At 35.8% G+C, this 25,749-nt stretch overlaps 1 protein-coding gene across 1 annotated transcript in view; it reads right to left on the bottom strand.

Annotated features, from left to right (window-relative positions):
- TRIP11 (thyroid hormone receptor interactor 11) overlaps positions 1-25,749 on the bottom strand; it is a 30,149-nt gene that overhangs the window by 3,870 nt on the left and 530 nt on the right. Inside the window, exons 2-16 of the mRNA XM_009895067.1 lie at positions 23,258-23,334; positions 22,012-22,122; positions 20,654-20,929; positions 19,737-19,805; positions 18,862-19,027; positions 16,167-16,532; positions 15,441-15,481; positions 14,209-14,412; positions 10,128-13,157; positions 8,170-8,310; positions 7,759-7,952; positions 6,051-6,214; positions 5,608-5,711; positions 5,175-5,274; positions 316-397 (exon numbers count right to left, since the gene is read on the bottom strand). Coding sequence (XP_009893369.1) covers positions 316-397; positions 5,175-5,274; positions 5,608-5,711; positions 6,051-6,214; positions 7,759-7,952; positions 8,170-8,310; positions 10,128-13,157; positions 14,209-14,412; positions 15,441-15,481; positions 16,167-16,532; positions 18,862-19,027; positions 19,737-19,805; positions 20,654-20,929; positions 22,012-22,122; positions 23,258-23,334 — 5,125 coding nt within the window. The remainder of the gene's footprint in view (positions 1-315; positions 398-5,174; positions 5,275-5,607; positions 5,712-6,050; positions 6,215-7,758; positions 7,953-8,169; positions 8,311-10,127; positions 13,158-14,208; positions 14,413-15,440; positions 15,482-16,166; positions 16,533-18,861; positions 19,028-19,736; positions 19,806-20,653; positions 20,930-22,011; positions 22,123-23,257; positions 23,335-25,749) is intronic.

Raw genomic sequence — 25,749 nt, 5'->3', positions numbered from 1 at the left:
TAAGAACTTTCATCTTCATTTGCAGAGTTCATGCTACTGAAGTGCACTTCTACTTAAGAAACACATCCGTAATCCAAATTTACATACAATTGGTTTTACTAATCAGAAATCGCTATTTACAACCACCAAGCAATTGAAAAAATAATCAAAATAATAGTCAAAATAATCAAAGATCACATGTAATTACTTGTAATTACAAGATCATATACAGAAGCCCAGTTCTGCATCAGTCTTGCAACTGTGTTAGCAACATATCTGTACACTGTGAGGAATAAAACCCCCAAATGTATACCAAGTCCTTCGTCAACGACTTACTTGTCCACTTTTCCTTCTGTGCTGTTCATAAGATTCATTAGTTTATTTTGTACATCTTCTAACATTTCTCTTCTGATCTCACCTATAAAATGTTATGTCACAGCAAATAAACAAAAATTGAACTTCAAAACTTTTTTGCAAAACTTATTAGTAATACACGTTTTAAAATAAAAATGTTAATATTGTTATGTTGCTTTAAGAAACAGAAACAAAACCAAAATCTGCTTGATTTTTTACTTAAAAAGCAACAACTTAAGTGGTTATTATTTGAAATCATAAGCTAAAATTTCCAGACCAATACTCAATGCTAAGGTACAGGAACACACAGAAATACATCAACTACAGAAGGTCTGATGGACTGCTCTTGTTCTACTTAGATAATACAGAACTGGAAAGAAACTCTTGATCAAGGTCTATAGTCCTGCGGTGGCAAATCTTTTCCATAACCTGACCAAATGGCACGTTGACATCAGGTCTTTTGATCTCAGTAGCTAACCTCAAGTATTTCCTAAACCCAGCTATTCTGCATACTCTACTATCAGGTTGCTAAAACTTTGGAGTACAAAGGAGGTCTCCAGTCTCCCGGGAGAGCTACTGGCTGGCAGAGCGACATCAGTAACTTGTTGGGGGTCTCTTCTGTTAGGACCTTTCCTGCTCCTGTTAACCGATGCGAGCTCTTGAAACAGCGTGTTGGGACACACCAGCGCACCCCAGAACCAGCGCTGTGCTTCACAATTCAGTATACTGGCAAGAAAGGCTCTGCAGAGATTTATGCGGGATTCTCCTTACTTCTGGGAATACAAACATTCAGCTAAAAATGGCAGAGATGAAATGCCACCGCTACCATGAACCAAAGACAAAACTGAGAGGAAAACAGCAAAGGCTTTCAGTCAGGCATTGTGGCCTGCAAATTAAGCGAATAGGCCAGTATTATAAGTTCATTAATATGAGTCTGCCTAGGAATGTGCTAGGAGCCACTACACAGATTTTCCGCCTTTTTTTTTGCACGCAGACTCTAAGTTCTGACACTGTTCTGTAGCGGCTGCAATTAAATCAGTTCATCTAGGATATCACAACAGCGATTTTTCCTCTCCACAAACCCAAAACAGGAACTATTAGAAGAGCAGGAGAGCAGTTAGAATTCTGCATTCACTGGTGCTATAACTTTTCAGCTTTCTGAAATTCCTGTTCTTAATCAATGATTTGTCTACTATCTACATACCTGAGCCTCACAACATCAGTGTTTAATAAAGGGAGATATAAATGTAGTAGCCCAAATAAGCCATGGCATGATACTGTTATATTCACTCCTGCCCAATAATTTCACAGCATCAACTTCTCTACAGCTCTAAAATTCTACTAACGCAAATTACTTGTTAGCTCAAATACTGACACAGAGTGATTAGGGTAATTGGATGTATTCTGTAAACTCAGGCTTCCTCTGACCTTCCACAAAACTCATAAAAATTAAGCTCATAATAAAGAAAAAAAAATATCTCCTGGAAGTTTTACTTGCCATAACTATTTTACGATATTCTGACTCTAAGGAAACAAGGCACAAAGTTTTCTCTTTATAAAAACTCAAATACTTTTATCCAGTTTCTAGTGTATCTGATGTTCAGGTCTACACAAGTTTGTAGAAAAACACAGTGAGAAGCGCTAGAAAAACTTATCTCACTTAAATCTCCAAACACAGGATTTAAGAACACTGGCTGTAAAACATTCTCAGACAAGAAAACAAATAATTACAAGGTACAAAGAACTGTTAGAAGATAAACTACAAATGGCTTCACCTCCAGACAGCAAAAACATAATGTTTCTCCAGATTGGGCTTCTGCAAGATACTAGTTTTGAAGTTACATTTTTCCTCATAAAAGTACAAGTAAGTCTTAATCACACATAAAATCTTGACAAATATATTATAATACGAACTGTCCATGTGAAGGGCAGCTCTACCCTACAGCTATATAAGCAGAAATTATGAGCTTTTTCTCCTCTCCCTCTATAAGATTGAACACTTATCTTCAAATCCTACAGAAAAACTACCAATCAACTTAATTTCCCTACCATTTTTACACTTCTTGAGCTCATGCTAATTAAAACCACTCCATTTAAAAAACAAAACAACCCACAAAAGATACCCTTTTCTAGTACCTATCTTGTAGTTAATTTCTAAAAAGCCTCAACGTCTTCACAAGAAGAGTGAATTTTATAAATTTTTATACCCTTCAAATCATCTAGGATGCATGAAAAACATTCCACTCTAGTTTCCATGTGACTTTCAATCTTTAATAAATGCATGCCACAACTACGGTGACACAACACGGCTCTCAATTAACACCAATAAGTCCATGAGAACCCGCCCAGAATTTAGGTCTATACACATTAAAGAGCTAGGCTGTGAAATGGATACAACCTAATATGCCCTGTTCAAATACTCTACATCTTTATATAAACACTTCACAAATATGAATTTTAGAGAGTACAGAGTAGAACAAACTAACTATACTGTCATGCTGAGAAAGTTCTTATTCAAGGAACATAAGGATTAAGCTCCTTATTCAAAACAAGTTAAAACCCAAACAAAATTACATATATTATACAACAATATATCTTGTAACAACTACATCTATATGCACTGAAATCCATTGCAACAATGTGACTCCTTTACAGTGCTCCTCTCTCAAAACACCTGGGTGAAGCACAGGAGAATTATTCCACGGTTTCAAGGTTTAAACTTACTTAAAATTATGCTACTTTGCAAATGTGGTTAAATAGGACCTCAATACTTGAAGAAAAACATTTGCGATATAATTATGGAACAATAACAGTTTTAGTAGCAGACATGGAAGTTGAGTTGTTATTTGGGTCTGTCACAAAAAGATAAACAAACAGCATTTGAAAACAACTTTTAAGTAAATCTCATGCTGTTGCTATTGCTCTACAAAGCAAGACAAACCTGGATTTCCTTTTCAATTTTCATTCACATGATGAATTTTAAAACAAATGTATTAATAATTTAAATGAAATGTTACTGTTGTTTTCTATTTTTAACTGGCAAAAAGATTTTATATCAAAGAGGACCAACTTTTAAGGACAGCTACACAGCTATATTCCATCCACAGTAACTATGCAACTCTATCACTAAGTATTTTTTAAAATGGAATATTTCCTTCTGAAATAGAATCTTACAGTTGAAAAGAACTTAAACACGTACTTCATGTATATGAAAAGACTGCATAACAAAAGAGACCTGAGCCAAAATTCAGCATTGACTGTGTAAACCAGACATTTACAACAGTCTCCAATAATCTGTTAACCATTTAAGGCAATCCAAAAAACTGCATCTGGTACATCTTATACTTTTCCATTAAAATCACTTCTCCTGCCAAAAAAATCCATACAGAAATCCTTCAAAAGATTTGGCCAACAAAACTGTGTCTGGGAATGTATTTGGCCAATTTTCAACAAGACATTATATGTTTTCTTGTGTAAATAGAGAAAATGGAGTGGTCTCTTTTTTTCAATAAAAATGATTTATTCTACAACAACATTAAAGTGCTGTTTCCTTTATGCAACAATCTCTTCTCAATTTTTTTAATAAGTAAATCACTTGCCAATACAACATAGCTTGATAAAATACTGACATCCAGTTTTCTCTCAAAGTTCAAACCCCTCCTGCTTTCATATGCAAAGGTTTGCAATCAAAATTAACCCGTAATGAAGAGCTCCCTGTTTGAGAGTGCCAAATTTGCCTATGCCAAAGTTAATTTCAATCCAGGGTGTTTGAAAACTTTTGCTGTGACTGTCTGTAGTGAGTCAGTGAACTGAAAAACAGATCAGTGTATAGTTGTACATTCATGTAGCAGCTTGAAAATTAATTTAGCTTGTAAAATTCATATGTGAACTCAAGGAGCACATCTGTGATGCCCACTTGGATGCCATATTGCACTTAGACACAACTAAATTTAAGTAAGTACACATTCGATTACATTGTAGAAAAGTCCTAACTTTTTTTGTAGAGTTGTTGCTGAAATTGTGAAAACTTTCACCTATCTGATCATAAGCAAGTATGCTTTAAGAACACATTATTTATTTCAAGAGTAAGACAACTTATAATTTAAAAATGAATAGCAATAATTAGTTGTATACGTTCAGAGCAAGAGTTACCACTGCATTCAGCAGAGATGTTGTTCCAGGTCTTCCCACAGAAAGCCTTAAAGGCGCTCACTCAAAAATTTCCCACAGACATCAGGGAAAAAACTAGAAAGTAAGAGCTGCTAAGTAGCCACAGAGAGTGAGCAAACCTCTGCTCTTCAAGCTCCCTTTTTAGAGCCACGTCAGGTATCAATCACAAGTTTTCCTCTGATTTTAGATTTACCCCTTGTGCTCAGTGAAAGCCTGACCATAACAGAGGATGCTACAGTAAGAGGAAAAGATGGTGACCCACAGAAATAAAGAAGGAAAGAGAAAGTAGGACTCAACTGGGAAAACGGAGGAGGAAAAGACAGATGAAGACAAAAACAAATATAGTAGGTAGTTACTTGGGAAAATCTGACAAGGTTTGGTATTTCACAAACTTTTTGAAAAGACATAGAGCTCAATTAAGGGGTTGGTATTTACGGGGGGGGGAAAAACCAACAAACCAACTACTACAGGCCTTTCTTTTGTGAAAGATCCCTAACACAAGGTAAACATACTTTTTCAAGTTTGCTTTATAAACAAGGAAGTTCTCAAAGGTGGCACAGAATTACTCTTTTCCTCATAACAGATGAATTTTGGTAAGTTTCTAGGAATACTACATTGCTTCCTCAGCTGCCTGGAATGTTTTAAGCAGAGATAAAAAAAAATGTAGTTACCTTCTTTCTTAAGTTCTTCAATCTGCTCCTCTTTGATGTCAAGCTGCTCAGTAAGCCTTGATGCTGCATCCAGTGCAGCATTTGCCTCTCCTAAATTTTCCTGAATAGAGGGCAGGAAAGGGACAAAAGAGAATTAAGGAGTTAGCTATCACAATTATGCTTTAGCAACACAGATCAAACATAACAGATGCAGAGACTTCATTCACTTGTTCTTTAAAACAACTGAATTGCGAACATCCTCGGAAAATGGATGGTCAGCAGAGGAATGCTACTTTGCTGACCTTCTTTTAGTGCTCCTCTCTTCCAGGGAAGAAAGAATAATTGCATAATTTGATGTATTCTTGGACAGTAACACTTAACACAGCAGTTAAAAACAAAAAATTCAGTCAAGAATTAGCAGTTTCATAGGGTTCAATTTCATTATTCAGCCCACCTGTAGTGATACAACTTTTTCTTCTAAGTTTTCTGCTTTTCTCCTCCATTCTGCAGCCTGTTTTTGGTGTTTCTCCAGCTCTGCTGAATACATAGCTTTTTCTTCTAAAGGGTTAAAAACACAAAATGAAGAAAAAAAAAAAAATCTTGATTCACAACACGTAACACATTTTTGGGATATGCAATTATAAAACCTCAGCATTATCATATATGGACTTCATGAGGCAGAGGTGGACTTCAAGTTTCCTAAATGGGATATTGACCATCAGTTTTCACAGGGTCAGAATTGTTTTTGCAAGTTTTTTTAAAAGACAACAGATTCTGAAATTCAAGCTATCAAAAAGGAAACCAAGTAATCAATATTTAAAAAGCGCCAAAATATGGTAACTATCCCAGCTGAAAAACTGCTTGTTGCGATCTTTGCTATTTCTTGACAAAACTTACCCTGTTGGAATTGCTCTAGTACCATCTGCAGGTTGGCCAGTGACAATGCATACTGCTTCACTTGGTCCTGTGAGATGGTGAGCTGCAGCACAGTTTCATCTCTCTGCTTGGAAACCAGGTTTAATTGTTCTTGCAAAGATTCAACTTGCAGACTAGCTTGATGGCTTAATGAAAATAAAATACATCATTTATGAAGAAAATAACAGAAGTCATCACAAAGAAAACAAAACCCCAGCAAAAATAGCCTACCTTTAATTTTTCGGCTCAATTTATAAAATTAAGGCTTTTTTTTTCCCAATTCCTCCTAAAAACACCCAAAACCAAACAACAAAAAAAACAACCTAACAACAGATTTTAAATAAGTCCAGTAATAAAATTTTGACAATCAAAACCCCCAACCTACTTTTGTTTGAAGTGCATTAGAAAAAGAAAAAAATAACCTTTGTTGTTCATTATTATAACAGCATCTTTGCCAAAAAAAAAAATAATCCGTATCTTGCTAATTGTCTGCTTCAATTACTACATGAATCAATACTTGTTTCTACTAATTTTTACTTTTAAAGTCAGTCTCCAAGAAGTCAGTATATTTTGCTCCATACTGACCACCAAACACTCCATTTAACTTCTTATTACGCAAAAATATTATGAACCTGATTTACTCCTATGACAGTCTTTTTAAAGAGCGCATATCAGGTGGGAAATAGGCACTACTTTTTGAAAGGTATTTGACAAGTTTGATGAAGAATTAAGAAACATTCTGATGAACAGTTTTTACACAACCTTCTCCCAACTCCTCCACTTTCTCCACAATTTTTCACAACAAATTTCACTCAACTCAGAAATCTCTTTGCTGAAAACATTAAGAGCAGAATCCATCCTTGGCACTTAAAGAAGACAGACAGACTACAGCTACATACATATTTTTTTGATTAAAATACTTATTTCATCATATCACAGTTGTGCAAATGAACAAGAATTATTTTGCCCAAAGTAACCAACATTCCTTTAAATAAAACAATATTAAAGCAGTCAAGATAGGCATTGAGTAATTTTAATATCCAGATTTTCACTGTTCTGGCTGAAAAATGTTAATTAAACATGATTATGGCAAATAAATATGGCAAATAAATAAAAAAAACACAATTGGCTCTAGCATCGCAGATTCTGCCACCCATGAGAACTTCAATGCATCTCGCTTTATATCTATACGCTAAGAAGAAAAAAGCTTACAGCAGTGTGTACTTTCCATGGTATCAGGTATAAAGTAAGGATGTATACTTGGCTCGAAAGCAATTCACAAAGCTTCACAGTCACATCTGTGCGTTGAAGTGTAAAAAATAAGATTCTTTCAAACTGAATGGAGCCTTGCCTTAGAAGTTAAGTCCATCTTTTTTTGATTTGATAGACAACTAAATCAAAGGGTTGAGGGATTTTTGTTGTTTCTAATTCTAAGCAGTATCAACGATAGGAGATTTCAATAGTTGCTACTAAAAGGACAAATACCTTCTGAAGTTCTCAACAGTGGCCAAGTATATTTCAAATCACCTTCCTGATTTAGAGTAAGAAAAGGCTTATCTTTTTGTTTTCTTAAGTGCTTAGCATGTTATAGAATGGTAACTCAGTAAAATAAAGCCATCAGTACCAGTCTAGCTAACTGTGAAATATATAAATACAGCCAATACCACTGCAGTATAAATGAAAAGACTACCTGGCATTCTCCACTGCAGTAGACGAGGACACAAGTTTTTCTTCCAAAACCAAAACTTTCTTTCTTAGCTTGACCTCTCTGTCTTCTGCAGCCAAAGCTTCTCGCGTGTAGGAGTCCTCCATTTCTAAGAGGTGATTGCGTAACCTCTCCAGCTCTTGGTTGAGGCGCTGCTCTTTCTCACGCAAATGCTGTATCTGTGTAGAACACACCTTAAGTTGCTTGTACTATCACCTTGCTTAAAAATAATTTAAGCAAACCTAAAACATGCCCACTGAAGCACATTGCAAGCGTATTGATTTTTATGAGCGTTTCTTACAAGTGATTGCTAACACAAACAATCCAGAAAAATATTACAGATGCAATTTCTTATCTTTTCTATTTCTTGCAACTGTAAATTATTTGGTGGTGTACCTCACTCTGCAGGGCACTGCTCTCCATTTGCTTCTGTTTGAGTGCTACCATGACTTGGTCTCTCTCTTGCTGAAAAGTAACAGCCTTTTCTTGCATTGATTTAACTTCATTTAACAGTTGATTCAATTCTCCTGTCTTGCCCTGTTGAAGACACAAACAAGCAATTCAAATGCAGCACATGATTTTACCTAAGGAGACACAGTCTTTGCCCAGAAGAGTGTAAAGACAATACTGATATAACAAGGAAAGGGACAGGGCACCCATGGCCCTGCAGCATAGAACAAAATAATATTTTCCCTGAATGTTTAAGTTACTCACTCACATTACAAGACAAAGTAGAAACTCAATACTAAAAGACACTATACAGATGGATTGTCTGAATTGACTGCTGTGAACAGATACCTACTTATCTTTAGATCAGAGATATGCATTATGTACATAGTGCGTCAGACACTTGTATACTTGAAAATTTCACTTTTCCCCCAGTGCTTGGAATCTATTTCCTGTGAAACCCATTTATCAGGCCACGCACGTGTAAAGCATCAGCCTAGGTAGGTCAACTTGTCTGAACTTAAGATGACTAAACACATGAAGAAATCCTTAAAAACAAACCATAAGGTGACCTTACTCCCAAAGATTACCCTTCAGTGAATCACAGCAGCGTCCATCCTGTATTCATTGAAATTTGACATAGGAAAAATGTTCCCACTTACATGCCATTTACTACAACTTTACATCAGCGTATAAAGCAGAAGACTATGTCAGTTACGCAGAATTCACACATATACGTGAATGCATTTTCAGTTATTTGAAACTTTTCAGCATGCTCTTTATCTTGCCTCATGTTGTTTTGCAAGCAGTTACTTTTATTGAATATGTTGGATAAAATTAAACCAATCTTTATCACTAATAATTACAAGCTTCAATTGCTTGTTTTTATTAAAATGAATATAATAAAATTCTTTTTGCAGTAGAATCATAAACCTGTAGGCAAACTTTCTCTTTTTATGTCGTGTTATCTTGTGACACACACACAAAATACAAATTGTTTGAATACTATTTTTCCTAGTTCTCCACAGTGAACACAAAGCATGTAACAGGAACCTCTCAGATTTGTGCACGAAAAACGACCAGACAAATGTGAAACTGAAAGCCTAAGCCACCAGTGAGTGAAAGCCTGCAAAAATATCCATTACATGAATTCACATCTTGTAAATTCACATCTTACTTTGTTAACTCCAGCAGCAGCAGTTCATACAACATGCTGTTGACCAATACATCAATGATGCCAGAGGAATCTTTTTAAAAAGAGCAAAGAATTTTCTTCAAATCACATATGCAATAATAAATAAGCCACTGCAACTTTTCTCTGAACATATGCTTTGAAAAAAGGATCAATTTTTTTCCGTATGTCAAATTGTAGAGAAGCAACCATAAATTTTGCTTGTCGAACCTTTTATCTTTTTTTTTTTTTTTTTTTTTGGCAGTGATTTCCCCCCAGCCATAAAAGCAAGATACATAAACCCATTCATCTCACAGGAATGCTGTGAAGCAATCACATTGGAATGACAAATGCTAGAGGGAAAGCACATTGGAAAAGTAGTCCTGCTGGCCACCTCCTCTGCAGAAATTTGAGCACCATACAGTAAAAATAGTATAGGGCACTTAATAAACAACAGGGCCAAACCAAAATTTTAAGCAGCTGTTCAGTAATTAGCAATTTCCAAATAAATGAAAAAATGTAGTTTATGGCGGCAGAATTATCAGACAACACTATAAACCACTCACCTGCTGCCTTTTAATTTCTTAACTTTGCAGGGGGAGGATTTTTGTTGTAGTGTAATGCAGTAAGGAGTCATAAACGGATTTCGGGCAAACACCTGATGGCTACCCATACACAAAAATGCATTACCACGTGACTAATTTTAAAAGATATTCACAAATATGAATGCACATACCTGTTCTTTTTCTTTCAACAGCTTCTCAAAAGCAAGAGCTTTTTCCTTCATTGAGTGAGACTCAAACTCCTTCTCTTTCAGCATCATTGAAAACTGCATATTAGTCTCCTGAAGTGCTCGGAATTCTGTTTCTTTTTCCCTACTCCTTGCAACTATTTTTTCATTTTCTTCTTTCAGTTTTCGAATATCCATTTCTAAAATTAAAATTCTCTCCTTAAGATTAGTCACAGCTTGCTTCAAAAGCTCATTTTCATTTTCTTTGTTACTAAGATTTTCACTCACAGAAAGTAACTGATCACTTTTAGATTTAATTAATATGTCCTTCTCCCTAAGTGATTTCTGTAAGACATCGTGTTTTTCTTTGATCTGCCTCATCTCGGACTCAGTTCCTTCTTGACTCTTTCTTTCCATCTCTGATGCTGTAGCCACAGAATCAGACAACCGTTGATTGTTTTCCTGAAGAGTCCTAATAGTTGAATCTTTTTCTTGCAACTTTTTTTTCAGTTGTTCCAACTCCTTTTGAAGGAGTTTAGACTCATCACTGAGTACTTCAGGAGCACTGCACTGAACGCCTGAAAGCTGTGAAACGGTAGAAGCCATTGCTACAGATGGTGTTACCAAATCAAGTTTACTCAGGAGAAGATCCTTGGTGTTATGAAGCTGTCCTATGCTGTGTTGAACTTGCGCTAATTCCTGACTAAAACTTCTCAGCTTTTTCTCATTCTCTTCGTAACTCTGAATCAAGCCGTTATAATCTACCTGCAACTTTGAACTACTATCGCTGTCAACTGAAATTTGCGCTTGAAGCTTGTGTAACTCTTCTTGGAGGTGAGCTGACTCATGCTGCATGTTCTGAACCGTGGTTATCACCTGTTGCTTCCACTCTTCCATCTTCTTTACTTGCTGTTTTAGTTTATCACGTTCTTGTAGAAGTTTCTCAAACTGGTTACTGTTAACACCTCCTGACCCGTTATCAGTACCTGTACTTGATGTCTGCAGGACAGTCAATAAGGTTTGGCATTTTTGACTTAGAGCATCTATTTCAATATCTTTTTCTCGAATGATACGGGATAAATTCTGAATAGTTTCTCTAGACATGTCTTGACTGCTGTTTTCAGATCTATTAGATAACTTTTGATTCTCCTCTTGCAACCTTACCAAAGCTGCTTCTTTAGCAGCGACCATATCCAAAATATTACGATACTCTGTTTTCAACTGACTGTTTTCTCTTGTCTTTTCACTTAGAACTGCCAGTACTTGCTCTCTTTCCACAACGTAAGCTTGCAGCTGTTGCTGAAGACAAAGAACATCCTGCCTATAGGAAGCTGAGGAAACTCTAGCGTTGAGAGCTTGTATTTCTAAATCCTTCTCCTGAATGATCCGAATAAGTTTGCCAACTTCATCCTTAGACAATTGATCAATTTGCTGACTTAGAGAAACATTTTTTTCATTTAGAAGCTTAATCTCCATCTCCCTTTCCTTGATACCTTTTACCAGTCTTTCAATTTCTGCTTTAGATAAGTCATGTTTTTCATTTCCATTTTCTCCATTAAGAGTCTGAACTTTGGTTTCCTGAAAAAGATCAGAAGAATCAGTCTGAATAATCTGCCTTTCTTTGTGCAACTGAGTTTTAATTTGTTCAATTGTTTTCTGCAAATTTTTAATTTCCTCATCTTTCTCTAAAGAAAGTCTTTCGTGCGTGATATTCATTTGCTCACACAGAAATTTAGACTCATCTATTTCCTTTCTTTGCTCCTGCAAACACTGCTGAAGTTGCACTGTTGTTTGATTCTGATCTTCTATTGTTTTTTTGTGAACTTCTATTTCTTCTTCCAGATTATTCTTTATCACTTTTAACTGCGTTACCTCACTTTCAAGTTCAATAATTATATCTAGAGTTTTAGGCTCAACCACAGGCGTAGATCTACTTTGCTGATCCTTAAGGCGTTCAATTTCTTCTTTCAAATGATTATTCTCTTCCTTCATGACTGCAAGACTTCTGTCTTTTTCCTCCAAGTTCTGTTTTAAGACATCCTGCTTTTTTGAAACTTCCATGTATTCCTCAAGTTCCTGCTTCACCTGTAAGGCTTGGTTTTTAAATTTTTCGATAAATACCTCTTTTTCTTTTATGAGTTCTGTCAACTGCTTTTGTCCTCCTAAGCTAGTAGTCAACATCTCTTTTGTTTCTTGATGGTCAATTTCCATCTGCTCAATGCTTCTTGTAAGTTCAGCAATCTTAAAGTCTTTCTCCTGGTTGAGTTTAACCAGGCGCTCATGTTCAAGCTGCAATGCAGTGGTATCCATACTACGTGCATTTGATAATTCCTCGATAGTTTGCTTATACTTATGTGCTTGTTCCAAAAGTCTCTTTTCTGACTGGTTTAATTCACTCTCTAGCTGTCTTTTTTCTATTTTTAAAGCCTCCATAACAGTGTCTTTTTCCAAGCAAACTTTATTTTTCTCAGAAGTGGCATCACTTAACTCCTGTTTTAGTTCTTCAATGGTTGCTATCAGCTTTCCATTTTCTGTTCTGACATCAGAGAGAGATTTCTCTAAGTTTTCATTTAGTTTTTTGTTTTCTGAAATATCATTCTGTAGTTTTGCAATTTCTACTTCTCTCTCTTTCAGAATCAGATCTTGACAAGTGTAGTTAGATTCCTGATTACTTTTTTCTGTTAACTTGCTCAAGGATACAGAAAGTTCCTCCTCTCTTTCTTTTAATCTCTGCTGCAATTCTCCGATTTCTTTTTTATTATGCAAATTACAGTCCTGGGCTTTCCTTAATTGTTCCTGAAGATCTTTAATATTATCTTGAAGTTGCTGCTTACTTATATGCAAATCATTAAGTGCATATGAACATTGGCTTAGTTTTTCTTTCTGACTATTTAACTCCTTAATAGTTTCCATCTTCTCAGTTTCTAATTCTGATACTTTCTTTCTTTCAAAATCTATGTCAAATTTCAGCTGTTTCATGATACTATCAGTTTCTGTGTGTTGTTTTGACAGCTGCTCTTTCAATGTAATCATATGCTGAAATAAACACAAACAAGACTTCATTAGGAGAGAACCAGCCAAACTATGTATTTCATTCATTTTTATCCTCTGAACAATAAAAAAAATAATTGAGAGGAAACAAAAATGTTCCTAGTTGCCAACATAAGTTCGCAAGTAGTATCAACTAGTCAATACTAAATTAATTAAAACCAAATATCAAATAGGGATTACATTTCACTAAAAACAAGAACACCATCTCCCCGAAAAGAACTCTACCTACCTAAAATCAAGGAATAAAAAGAGAACTACCTAAGAAAAAGAACTGTCCAAATTTGTCAGGGCAGTTGGAATGGGTGTGCAGCAAACACCCATTACTTAAAAATAGGAAGACGCTAAATTTAAAATAACAAATTATAGAAGTGAATTCCCATCTGTATATTCTATTTTCAATTTCTTGTTTGAGCTTATTTTTAAGCACAGTTGCTGGGATTCATTTCATAGGAAAACATTTTAAAAAATGTTAAATTCCATATGGTAAACCAGTATCGAAAGCACATGGCTTGCAACGATATGTTTACAGATCAAATATGTCAGAACAGTGACAAAAAGGTACCATTCCTTTTTGATTACATATAATCGGTGACCTTTTTTGCTCCCCGAATGATATTATTAAGAACTTGTAATAAAGTAACTGAATTATTCAACATAATTAAAAATAATGAAAGGAAAAGAAAATAGTTTAAACAAATCATTCATGTTATGTATACCATCATAAGACAGAGCTCAAAATATTAGCAGGATAAAAACCGTCAAGTCTTACACGGAAAAATCAAGTAGTATTTAACTGGATTTCAGAAAGTAAACATCCCTTATGGATAGCTGACTTGCCATATTATTTCTTTGTCCACAACTTGCACTTGTTTCTTGCACTTCAGAATTGCACATTGAGACATCAGATATGTCTTATTTTAAGCCTCAGAGGATAACTTGTATTTCCCTTTGTCTACGTTCAAAGATCAACTTAAACACACAGGCACACAAATCTAAACATTTTAGCAGTTCAATAATTAGTTGCAATATTTATTACCTGAGTTGCTTCTTGATTCTGCTTATCTAGTTCTTCCAACTCCGCTATTAATGTTTCTCTTTCAGCAATGCTTTCATTTAATTCATGTTCTTTCCTTTCCAAATCTTGTCTTAACTGACTTAATTCTGAATTCTGATCCCCAGTATATGCAGAAAGAATAGTCTCATTTTTATGTTGTGCACTTGTCAGTTCCTTCTCAAGTCCCTCCTTAAATTAAAAAAAAAAAAAAAATATCTAAATATTAGACTTTATCTTGCTGAAATTTATAAGCTGTTTAGATTTGAAACGGTTTCTTTTTTCCCCTTAACAATTAAAAGCAAAGCATGCATTTTTATGTTAGAATCTCTAAGCCTACATGAATACTACCCCAGTTAAAAATCCTTCATTATGAAGTATTTGTCTCTAGCATTCATACATAAACATTTATTTTCTCATTACTAAGTTCAGGAGTGCAATTTACAAACATGGCACAAAAAGCCATGGTCTGACACACAAAGTTACATCCACCTCTGATGCAGGGATCCACAGCTGGAATAAACTATTAAACCTCCAAGAGATACCCTAACCACATAGTACGCTGCCTGGTGAGACAGGAAATTTTAATCAAGGACGCCTGAATAACATCCTTACGAAAAATGCCATGGGAACCCTTGAATGCATGCAAAACACAGAAGACCTCAGCTGAAAAAGACTACTGGATACAAAGTAAACTAAGCCAAATCTCTCAAGCCCCAGTTTATAAAGGACTAAATCAACCTTGCCAAAAACTAAAGGTGCGTTCCAGACAAACTGCATCTTCCACGGCTTAACTTCATCAGCAAGATGGAATGTAGTATTATTAGAGTACTACATGGAAGAAGAGAGATAGTCTACAACTGATAACACTGCCAAAACTGAAATGTCCCAAAGTAGAAGAGGTGAAAAACAAATTTTACAGAATGCAGTAATACTTTATAATGTATGTTACAGCAGCCTAAGTAGCAATGGGATAGGTGGAACTCCACTAGTTTTCTTTAACAGAATACACTGTGGAGTTTCACAAGTCAAAATCTATCGTTCCTATCAATTCCACATGTAATTATAGAATTACTCCACAATAATTTACTTGATTACAAGGTTATTTATGTAGAAATGTGAATGGTTCAAATAAGGCATAGTGCCAGAATGTGTGTTTTCCATCAGTTACTATTGTTACAAACTTTTGTGTTGGCTTTATTTAGAAATTGTTTTACCTGATTTAAACTTGAAAGTCTTGCTATTTCATTTTCTGCTTCTATAAAGAAAAACAAAAAACCCCAGTTTTACTACTTTCCAAACAACAATAAAAACAAGTCATTCTCCCACCTTGACCCAACACCTTCTCTCCACCTTGACCCAACAGAACTCTGTTCCTGAGAAGAGAATAGTTTCACAATATTTTGTGATGATAAGCATCAGTGCTGGAAAAGATTCAAATGCACCAATCACCACCACAAAGTACAGCATTACTTTTACAACCGTGTCCACATTAGGAGGACTTTGGTACCACAGTGTAGCAGTTATGCAATATTAGAAGATTGTATACAGATACACTTCTTAAACGGATATGTTTCAGTGTTTCTTTAAGAAGGTATTAGCAAAAGACTGCCTTTACACACAAAAAATGTACTTTCAGAATTTAAACAAACAACTTCTACTGGGGCTTACTTACTTTTAAAGAAAGAAAAACTTATTAAACAGTTGGCAGACATGATCACCTACCTAATCAGAAACCCCTATGTTAATCATGCTAGTCCTAATTATGCCTTTTTTCTGCTTAGCCTTACCTCAATGGTTGACCCTTTTCTAAACCACGACTTTTAAAAGGTACATATTCTCATATTCAGTTCCAAATTCTTAAAATAAATTCTGAGCATTAAAAGTGCAAACCTGTGAAGGCATACTAAAAATAAAAAAAATAAAAATCATCATCTTTGTACCTAACAGGGCTTGCTGTAGTCTGACAACATCTTCTGGTAGTGATGTCTTTGATCGGAGCTTCTTCTCCTGTTCTTTCAGGAGAACATCTTGCTCTGCAACAGAATTCTGAAGCATACTAAAGTCCGATTTAAGATTTTCATATTCTTGTGTTATTTGGATTTTTTCTACCTTTGCCAATTCTTGCTCTTTCAGAAGAATTTTGTTTTCTTCTTTGGCAGAAGACAATTTGTGATTTAATTTTCTTATTTCATCCTCTAGGTCCTTTACAACCTGCAACTCTTCTACTTTTCCTCCTTCTAGACTCTGAACATTTTTTTTCTGTTCATTAATTTTAGAGTCATCCATGGCATCAGCGCTCACACCACCTAAAAAGCAAAAAAAAGATGGTTTGCAATATTAACCAGTGCCACCACTGTAGATCTTTCACTTAAAAGTCTCCTGTTCCACCCCCTCTTCTGACAGAGGAAGATAGTCTAAACCAAAGACACAATCATCATCAAGAGAAAGCTTACTTAAATAGAATTAACATTTAAAGCCGCGCTATACATATTACTGGTTTGATCAGCAGCTTTTCAAATACTTACACAGACCTGGTTCAAAAGGTAAGTGTTGCAAGACATACATTTTTCATAATTTAATTAAAATATACTTGACCTCTTGGTGGGGAGATAACAGAATTTATCCGTTTTTGGAATCTCTCAATTTTCTAATCATAATTTATCAAACCCCATCTAATTCAGTCTGATGCAAAATCCCTGTTTACAATTTAATTGATTAAATTTAAAAGGCTGCTGAATGGTTAGAGAACAGTTTGCTACAAATTAGTGTTTGCTAAGCAACGCACAAAGTTTTTCACCTACAGATCTCATTTTGAAGAATTGATGTTTTTACAGATCCACCATACTATTGTAACATTCATAGTTCTATATGACCCTCACAACGTAATTTTCAGGTAAGTTAGAGACTATAAAAAGATGTAATCAAAAACATACAGAAAAAAAAACAGAAAAAAAGCACAACTTGTGAATTCATTTCAGTGTAAGCTCAAACACTTGCCCCTGCCCCAGTCTGTATTATGTTGTCAAAAAGAACCAACAAAACAAAAATATAAAATACTCTAATTCTTCAAAAGCTGTGAGCAGTATTTATTTCACAGATAACTTGGAATGCAAAAGATAAGGGATTCCTGTCTTTGACTTCATTAAATTAGTCCTGATAGTGTACATACGTGCAGTATATATAGTATGTGCAGTAAAAGACAGATTACATCTTAACAGGCATCTCATTTTAAGAAATAAATTCCCTATCAAAATTTCCCTTAGAAATTAGGAGGCTGTGAAATTATTTCCCTTCTTTCCAAGAAGAAAATGGAACTCTCTTTCCAAAAGCAGAATATACACTCTTTAGAAGTCCAAGTTTTAACAGATAATAAAACAGAGGTTTACAGGCAAATCTTATGTATTTGTGCAAAGAAGCCCCTAAAGGAAACCCAACTGACATAACTATTTTTATGGAATATGAAATACCTACAAGACAACAAAAAGCTCCTTGTAAGAACTACTGAGCTTCTTGACACAAAATCACAGAACAGTAGGGCTTGGAAGAGACCAAACAGACGCAGGTCTCAGCCTTTCCTCTTAAGAGAGATGCTCCAGTCCCTTGACCATCTTCATAGCCCTCCACTGGACTCTCTCCAGTACTTCCTTGTCTTTCTTGAACTGGGGAGCCTAGAGCTGGACACAGTACTCCAGCTGTGGCCTCACCGGGCACAGCAGAGGGAAAGGATGACCTCCCTCAACCCCCTGGCCATACTCTTTTTAATGCACCCCAGGATACCACTGGCCTTTTTGGCCACAAGGGCACATTGCTGCCTCACAGTCAACTTGTCGCCCAGGACTCCCAGGTCCCTCTCTGCAGAGCTGCTCTCCAGCAGGTCAGCCCCTAACCTCTACCGGTGCATGGGGTTATTCCTCCCGAGGTGCAGGACCCTGCACTTGCCCTTCTTGAACTTCATTAGGTTCCTCTCTGCCCAACTCTCCAGCTGGATGGCGGCACAGCCTTCTGGTGTGTCAGCCACTTCTCCCAGCTTCATGTCATCAGCAAATTTGCTGAGGGTACACTCGATTCCCTTATCCAGGTCATTGATGAATATGTTGAACAGGACTGGACCCAGTAATGACCCCTGAAAAACACCACTAGTTACAGGCCTCCTACTAGACTCTGTGCCACTGATCACAACCCTCTGAGCTCTGCCACGCAGCCACAGACTAAGGTGTGGTCCTTATGGCAATCTTTGAGCTTTTGTCAAGTAACCCAATTGGTATATAGCACTTCTCACCAAAATTATTTTTGTGCTGAGATTTTCTTATCTTCAACTTTGTATGTCTTGTCCACACCTACCTTCAGCGTAAGTTAAAAAACCAGGAAGTGTACATTTTAGAGAACATCATTTGATATGTATAGAAAATGACCCTCTAGACGGATATACATCAGAAGATCAAATGCTAGAATTCCAGTGTTCAAGCCAACCACAGTGAATATAAGATACTAGGACATGCATGTCTTAAACATGAAGCTGAACTGAAGTTCAAATTCCTAAACATCATGTATTTGATATCTATTACACTGTTACATACATATTTGATGCTTTAATCAAAAGTACATTAAATAAAAAAGAAAGCATGTGGTAAAGACCTTGCTGTAACTGATTCTCAAGCTCTTCAATTCGCTCTTCATATTCACTCAGCTCTTCTCGGTGTCGACGACTTATCTCTACTAGCTTTTGTCTGTGTGCATCCTGCAATACTGAAAGTTCATGTTGATGTTCATCTATTTCTTGACTTAAATTCTGTTTCAGCTCCTAAAATACCAGAGAAACAGAATGGTGAAATACAGTGCAGAAGCTTAAGGAAGAAAAAATACAAAAGAAAGAAAAAAAATTTCCTTAGTAAAATTAAAGGATTTATTAAAGGATTTCTCACAGGAGAGGTCAAGTTTCTTGGCTTTTGTTGGTTTGAATTTTTTTTAAACATGTTAAAAGACATTCCATTTAAAAATATGTTTACACAAACAGCATGCTCTACACAACAGCAAATATTAAACCAATGTAGAGAGATTACAACTCTTTCATAGGAAGTGGATACACTACGACATGTTTCTAGTAACTTTCCAGGATGACACGCAAAACTGTATTCTGCATTGTCAATGAAAAAAGGCAAGATGTTTCTGAGAAGGGGGGAGAAATTTTGTGTATCTAAAATTCAGTCTCATAAGTCATCAACAGCTTCTAAAAGTGATTTACCCTCCTAAATACTGTCATTCTTTTAAGCTTACTTACTACATTCCTCAAACCATATAAATACCCTTTCTCAGAATAACTGACTGTTTTTAAATATAGCACAGCAACATTTCAGTCAGCAGTACAATGACATGCTCGCATGCATTTTTAAAAGAGAAAATGTAAGTGCTAGTGTTGTAAATATTCTAACTACACAAGTCACTTGACCATATGCAAAACCATCAAGAAGAAAGCATAAGAGAAGACAAGTTTGTCAAAATTGCCATCTTACCTTAACAATATTTTGCAGTTTGCATATTTCACTTTGTTCAGCATCATTTGTCCCTTGCACTTTGGAAGACTGAGAAAAGAAAAATCACATATCCATGTGAAAATTGTGATAAATACATGTATTTCTCATGTAAGTGCTTCCTCTATTGATACTTAAAAGTAGAAAACAACAAAGCTAACGTCAAGTAAAATTCAATCCCACAGTAATTTTGATTAAAAAAAAGACATTTTAATGGAAACATTTTAATCTTCCATGTATTTTTTTAAATTATTACACACATATGTGTAAAAGTGGAGGGCGGAGGGTATTACTGCACCTAATGAGACAAGGTTGCTTAATTTTACTCAAATATTTCCATATGGGAAAAGTATACCTCTGAAATCAGGCTGCAGCTTGAAAAATGATGACTCACATCAACAACAGCTAAAAGATTATATTCTTTCTTGTCTCAGCAGACCATGAATTACAACTGACATATCAAGGACTGAGAGAACAGTAAGTAAAAGCAGTATGTAAGTATCCAACCATCACTTTGAACAGTATTGTGCTGTCAATAAATAATGAATATCACAGCCAGGAAGAAAAAAAAGTATTTTTTGAAAGGCTGCACAAAAACTAAACGCTTAAGTAGCATTCTAGATGAATGTTTATGAAACCCATTTCCTAACTTAACAAATCATGCATAAAAGCATCACAAAAAAGCATTTGGAAGTTAGTCACTGAATGTGTCCCTAGTCATGTGACAGCAAGAAAATAACTAAAAGATCATTAGGTTTCAGCTTTTTCATCAAATCATGCTGCTTCCAGAATCTGTACAGCATGAACTTTCAAAAGACCCGCTCCAAAAACAACAAGTGCGATGAAAACACTCATTTGGAAGGGACAGAGGAGGGTAAAGACAGAGGGGAACCACTCACCAGCGCAATCTGCTTCCAGTGGTCTACCTCAGATTCAAGCCTAGAAACGTCATTGGACAATCTGTTTATTTCTTGTTGTGACCATATTACATCTCCAAAATCCATGTCATCTCCTTCAAAACCTGAGGAATGTCTGACCACTGGAACATAGGAAGCTGATGTAGTGGCTGGCTGCAGAACACCAGCTCCTAACTGTGCTGACTGAGCAGCCGTCTGTACTTTCTGCAGTTGTTCCTGTAGTGCATTCTGCCTAGCTTTTAGATGGCTGATCTCCACCTGAATATACAGAACACAATGCATTGTTTCAATAAGAATATCAAAATGCACTCTACTTTACCCCCTGTGGCCTTATGAAAGGTGACCCAACCAAACAACTCTGCCCCCCGCCTCCCGCCTCCCCCCTCCCCGCCCCGAACAAATTACTGATCACTTTCACTAAAAAGAAAATGAAAAAAACCCGCACACTGCTAAGGGAGAAAAGCAGTCTAAGCTGATGTTTTACAAAGTATCTCAGGTAATGACATATATTAAAAGTTTTAATAGTTTTCAGTTACCTAAAACTTCACTAAAAGTGTTGGCTGATTTTACCAGCAGCCAAGGTACCCAAGTACTATCAGCAAGATTCAGCCTAACAGGTTGTACAAAAACCTTAAATGTTTGAAGAGGGTATTCAGATATGAAAATTAAGCAATATATGATGCTCCCCCAGTTACTTATATTACATTTGTTTTCTTCTATGCTTAACAACTCAATGTATTGAAAATTTACTTATTTACAATGAACTGACGTTAGCTCTATGCAATTTTCTCATAACAACTCTATCATTGTATTTAATAACCAGAATTCTATACATCTCAAAATTCTGCTTCCTTTAGTTCCCACATGCATTTACAAATAAAGCAGAAATAAAACTCCTTTTGTGTAGTTCTAGACATGTTGGCAACTGTCTTCATTCAAAAGGCTATGATATCGCACGTTACACAATAGCTTATAAAGCTGATGTTTCCATTACGAAGGGACAAATTATGAAAGCTAGTTCTGTTCCCTTTAATTGTATACATTAAGATAAATAATTATGACATCCACAGACAATATAACTGCTTCAAATGAGAATTTGCTCCTGTTGCCCTCCAGAGAGTTTGCTCTTGGCTCAACTATTTCCTGGCAGCTCTGTTTCTACTACATGATGCAACAAAATATATGTCTTAGTCTCTCAGCGTCTACATTAACAAACCAAGAAAGCATAACTGACCAATCCTTCCACTGAAAAAGCACAGATACAATAACAAAGAGATTAAACAGCAAAATATATATATGTTTATTGGACATACTTACTCAAATATTTTACTGTGTCCTACCTCTTTCTGTTGAAGCTGATTTCGGTACTCTACAGATAACTGCTTTATTTGAAGCTCTGCTGCTTCATGCTTTTCTTCTAAATCACTACAAACTTTTTTCAGTCTCTCGTTCTAACAAAAATGAGAAACGAATGTTGATAAACTCAGAACGGTTTTTACAGAATTAGAAAGATGTAAGTCTGCTGAAGAGTAGAGAAATCAATTAAATTGTACAGATTTCTCATGTTATTTCACTCAAAACACAAAGTAACAGTAACTTCCAAATGTGGGCCCAAAAATCACGTTCATGTCCAAGTTTTCCATTTTTATATGGCACGGACTCTACCTCAATTTCAGAAAAAGGTTTGTGGTGACCAGAGGTAAATAACAAGAAGAAAAATTCAGGGCTGAACTACATCTTAGCATGATCCACAGGTAGAATTTAAGAACAGCCACAGAGCACAAACTGGAGCCAATATCCATGCAGTCCAGGATTCTCGCTCTGAAATTGGCCAACAGCAGATGGCACAAGTCTAGAAAAAGGACAAGCAGGAACAGTTACTTCCCCAAAATACTGTCTTAACTTCCCGGTGCTCTTTAGGGCTGAAGACATACATGGAAGTTGTTGGTTTACAGACCATAAATAAAGTTGCAAGACCAACAAGTCCTTTGTAAAAGTACACAAAGTCACTTTCCACAAGGGCTCATGGGATTTCTAAGCAGTTTTGGAAGAGCACAAGCATATGTAGCTACATCGAAATGACGATACAGCAGGGCAACACAGACAGAGAACTGCATCAGGGAACACGTACACTCTATACATTGAAGCTTGCTGCAAAAGACATGCTGTCCAGCATAACTGGGCATTCCAGATGTCCTTTTATTTGTGGTCATGTAAGAAATGCTATAGACCAATTTTAACTCTTTATCAGCTAAAACTTATGAAAACTTAAAAGATTTTTGCATTTGCAAGCTTTTCAGAGCCAAGTCTATTGCTGCAGCCCAAGTCCACATGGTAAGCAGGAACAGTCACAGGATGCTGCAGTTAGAAAAAGATGAAAGTCTGCACCACATGCATACTCCAACAAACAAATGTAACCCCCTATCTGTGACGGTGGTTTGTCACCAAAAAAAAAAGAGCCACATTCTAACACCACTGTCACCCTTGTTTCTAGAGTCACACAAAGACAAACAACTTGCACTACTTCACCAAGAAACAAATGTTATTTATTGCTTTTAATTACAGTAGTGTTCCGAAAGTTCTTACTTCAAACTTTTGTGCTGCATTAATGCTTTCTATTTCTCTGAGTCTAGAATTGGACACATGGAGTTCTGTTGCTGCATCTGAAAGAAAGTGAAATTTTTTGTTTTTATTAAACTACTTTTAATCTGTTAAGTAAACATCAGTTAAGACCACAATTATTAATAAGTATCTTACTTTAGACTGTCTCAGTGTTCATTCCCAGGTAAATATCAAAAACTGCTTTTATGGGAACACTATCAGAATTATTTTTCAGACCAGAGTGTCTTTCTTAACCTAATTTAGTTCCCTTTTATCCAAGCTTTAAGTCAGATCACAAAACTAACAGAAGAGTATGGATTTAAGCTTTAAATTAAGGCAAATGAAAAGCTTTTGCTTGACTATTTCATGTCACTGAATCTGTTTCTCATTCAGGACTTTGCCCCTGGCATGACAGTTGTGTGCTTCTCAGTAATCTCATGTGAAGTTTCAAAACAAGAATTAATTCCATAAAATACACACAACAGTCACTAAATTTTCAGAAAAAAAAGACCCAAACCAAACAAAACTCACGAAATAATGCACACAACAAAACACCAGCCCCTACATAAAGGCACAAACCCCCATAAGAGTCCCTTTCATTTACAAAGGTGACACCATCTACCGTACCAGTTTATCTAATACAAAACCACATAATTCTGTTCCTGGATACTCTTCCTTTAATGATCAACCTTCCTCAAATAGGCTGTTTACTTCTCCAAAGTCCCATTTTTAATAGATAGAAATACCACATTTCCTTTTATTAATGAAAAATTATCCTGAATTGACTATAAAGCAACCTTGACAATTTTTCAAAATTTGAAATAAATACAATTTTCAAGTAAATACTGTATTTCATCATTTCAATGTGCTGTTTAAAACTGACACAGCTCAAGTGCTGCAGATGCAACAATCTACCCATGCAAACTGCTACACTGAAGATGTTGAAGTCTATAATCCACAAACACCTTCAAACATCTTCAGTTCAGATGGCAGTCAAAGAACTGAATGTAAGGGATCGTGTTAAAAATTAGGAAACATTAGAAAACTAGGAAATTAAAAAAAAAAAAAGGAACTGTTCAAAAAGCACTCTTTAGACCACATAGTATTTAAAGGTCTTTACAGAAGAGTACTTAGATGCCACTAATTTTTTACACTCTCAAAGCTAGTAACCCACAAAAATGTACTTCTTTGACATTTTTAGAAAACAGAAGTTGTTCACAGCAATATCTAGCAGACAACTACACCTACAAGTAGCTACTGAACATCAGCACATCTCTCTTGCACAAACTAAAGCACAAATGCATGATTCAGAATCTCAACTGACCTTTTAAAAAGGCAAAACAAATGCACTAGATGACTATACAGTTTAACAGCATAAAATAAGTTTCCAAACTAAACTAATATGGATTTTGGAATTTAAACCAATTCTAAGCAAGTCTTTCAGAAAAGTGAAAAAAAAAAGATAACTTCACAGTTATCAGAATAAATTCCTCTTTTCTGAGCATTGTACCTGTATACCAAAAAACCCATCCATATGAGACCAGTAGTATCAGCTTGCCAACAAGTTTTATACGGTATTTCGTAATGCTTCATAGTTGTGAAGTTGCGAACAAAGTAGAATTGTTTGATTTCACATTTAAGATGAGTATTCTGAAGTCTGTTTTTTGTGGTAGCTACTCTTAACACTGCTTTGAGGAAGCTGTTTTTTTTCAAGAGGTTAGTTTCAAGATAGTAAGCAATACTAGTGGTATTAACTTTTTGATATTTATTGCCACGTTACACAACTGCTTTACTAGAATAATCACAGTTTTATTCAAAAACTCGTAACAAAAAGGCAGGATTTAAAATATAAAGAAAAGACTATAGTCTAGAATAAATTTATTTACTTTATTGAATATCTATCTTTAACGTCTCAGCTTTTTTTGTTGCAACTTTCTGTTTTAAATATAAATCATCCTAGCTTCTAATCCCTATCAAACAAGGGCCATGTTCTCCTACTTAGCTGTAGGAGAACAGTTGAACTCGACAGAGTTTCTCTGGGCCCAACTGAAATATACACAACAACATCAGAAACACTGGGCCTTTGCCTGTGTGACACGTCAGGCTTAGATCACACCCGTGGCAAAAAAAAAAAAAAAAAAAAAAAAAAAAGTTTCTGTATTGATACCACTCCGCAGTTTTAGGAAACCACTCTAAAAGCAGCTGATCAAACGGGTTTTTAGGTAAACTAAGCAAACAGGATGGCAGAAGAGCGTTGTTTGTGTGCTTTCACTACTGATCAACACAACGCTTCACACAATTCAGAAACTTCCGAACAATAAACCTAGAAGGGGTTTACCTTTGCTATTATAGCCTGGCAATAGGATTATTCTCCAGGTCAGAGAGGCGGAACAAAAACAAAAACAAGGCCAGCAGCTCGCCCGAAAGGCACCAAGCCCGGGTTGAGCAGCACCGCTCGGCTCCCCGCCCTCACGGCC

Source organism: Charadrius vociferus, unplaced genomic scaffold (assembly GCF_000708025.1).
Source record: "Charadrius vociferus isolate BGI_N301 unplaced genomic scaffold, ASM70802v2 scaffold431, whole genome shotgun sequence".
Taxonomy (NCBI): domain Eukaryota; kingdom Metazoa; phylum Chordata; class Aves; order Charadriiformes; family Charadriidae; genus Charadrius; species Charadrius vociferus.
This window is presented reverse-complemented; position numbering and strand designations above follow the sequence as displayed.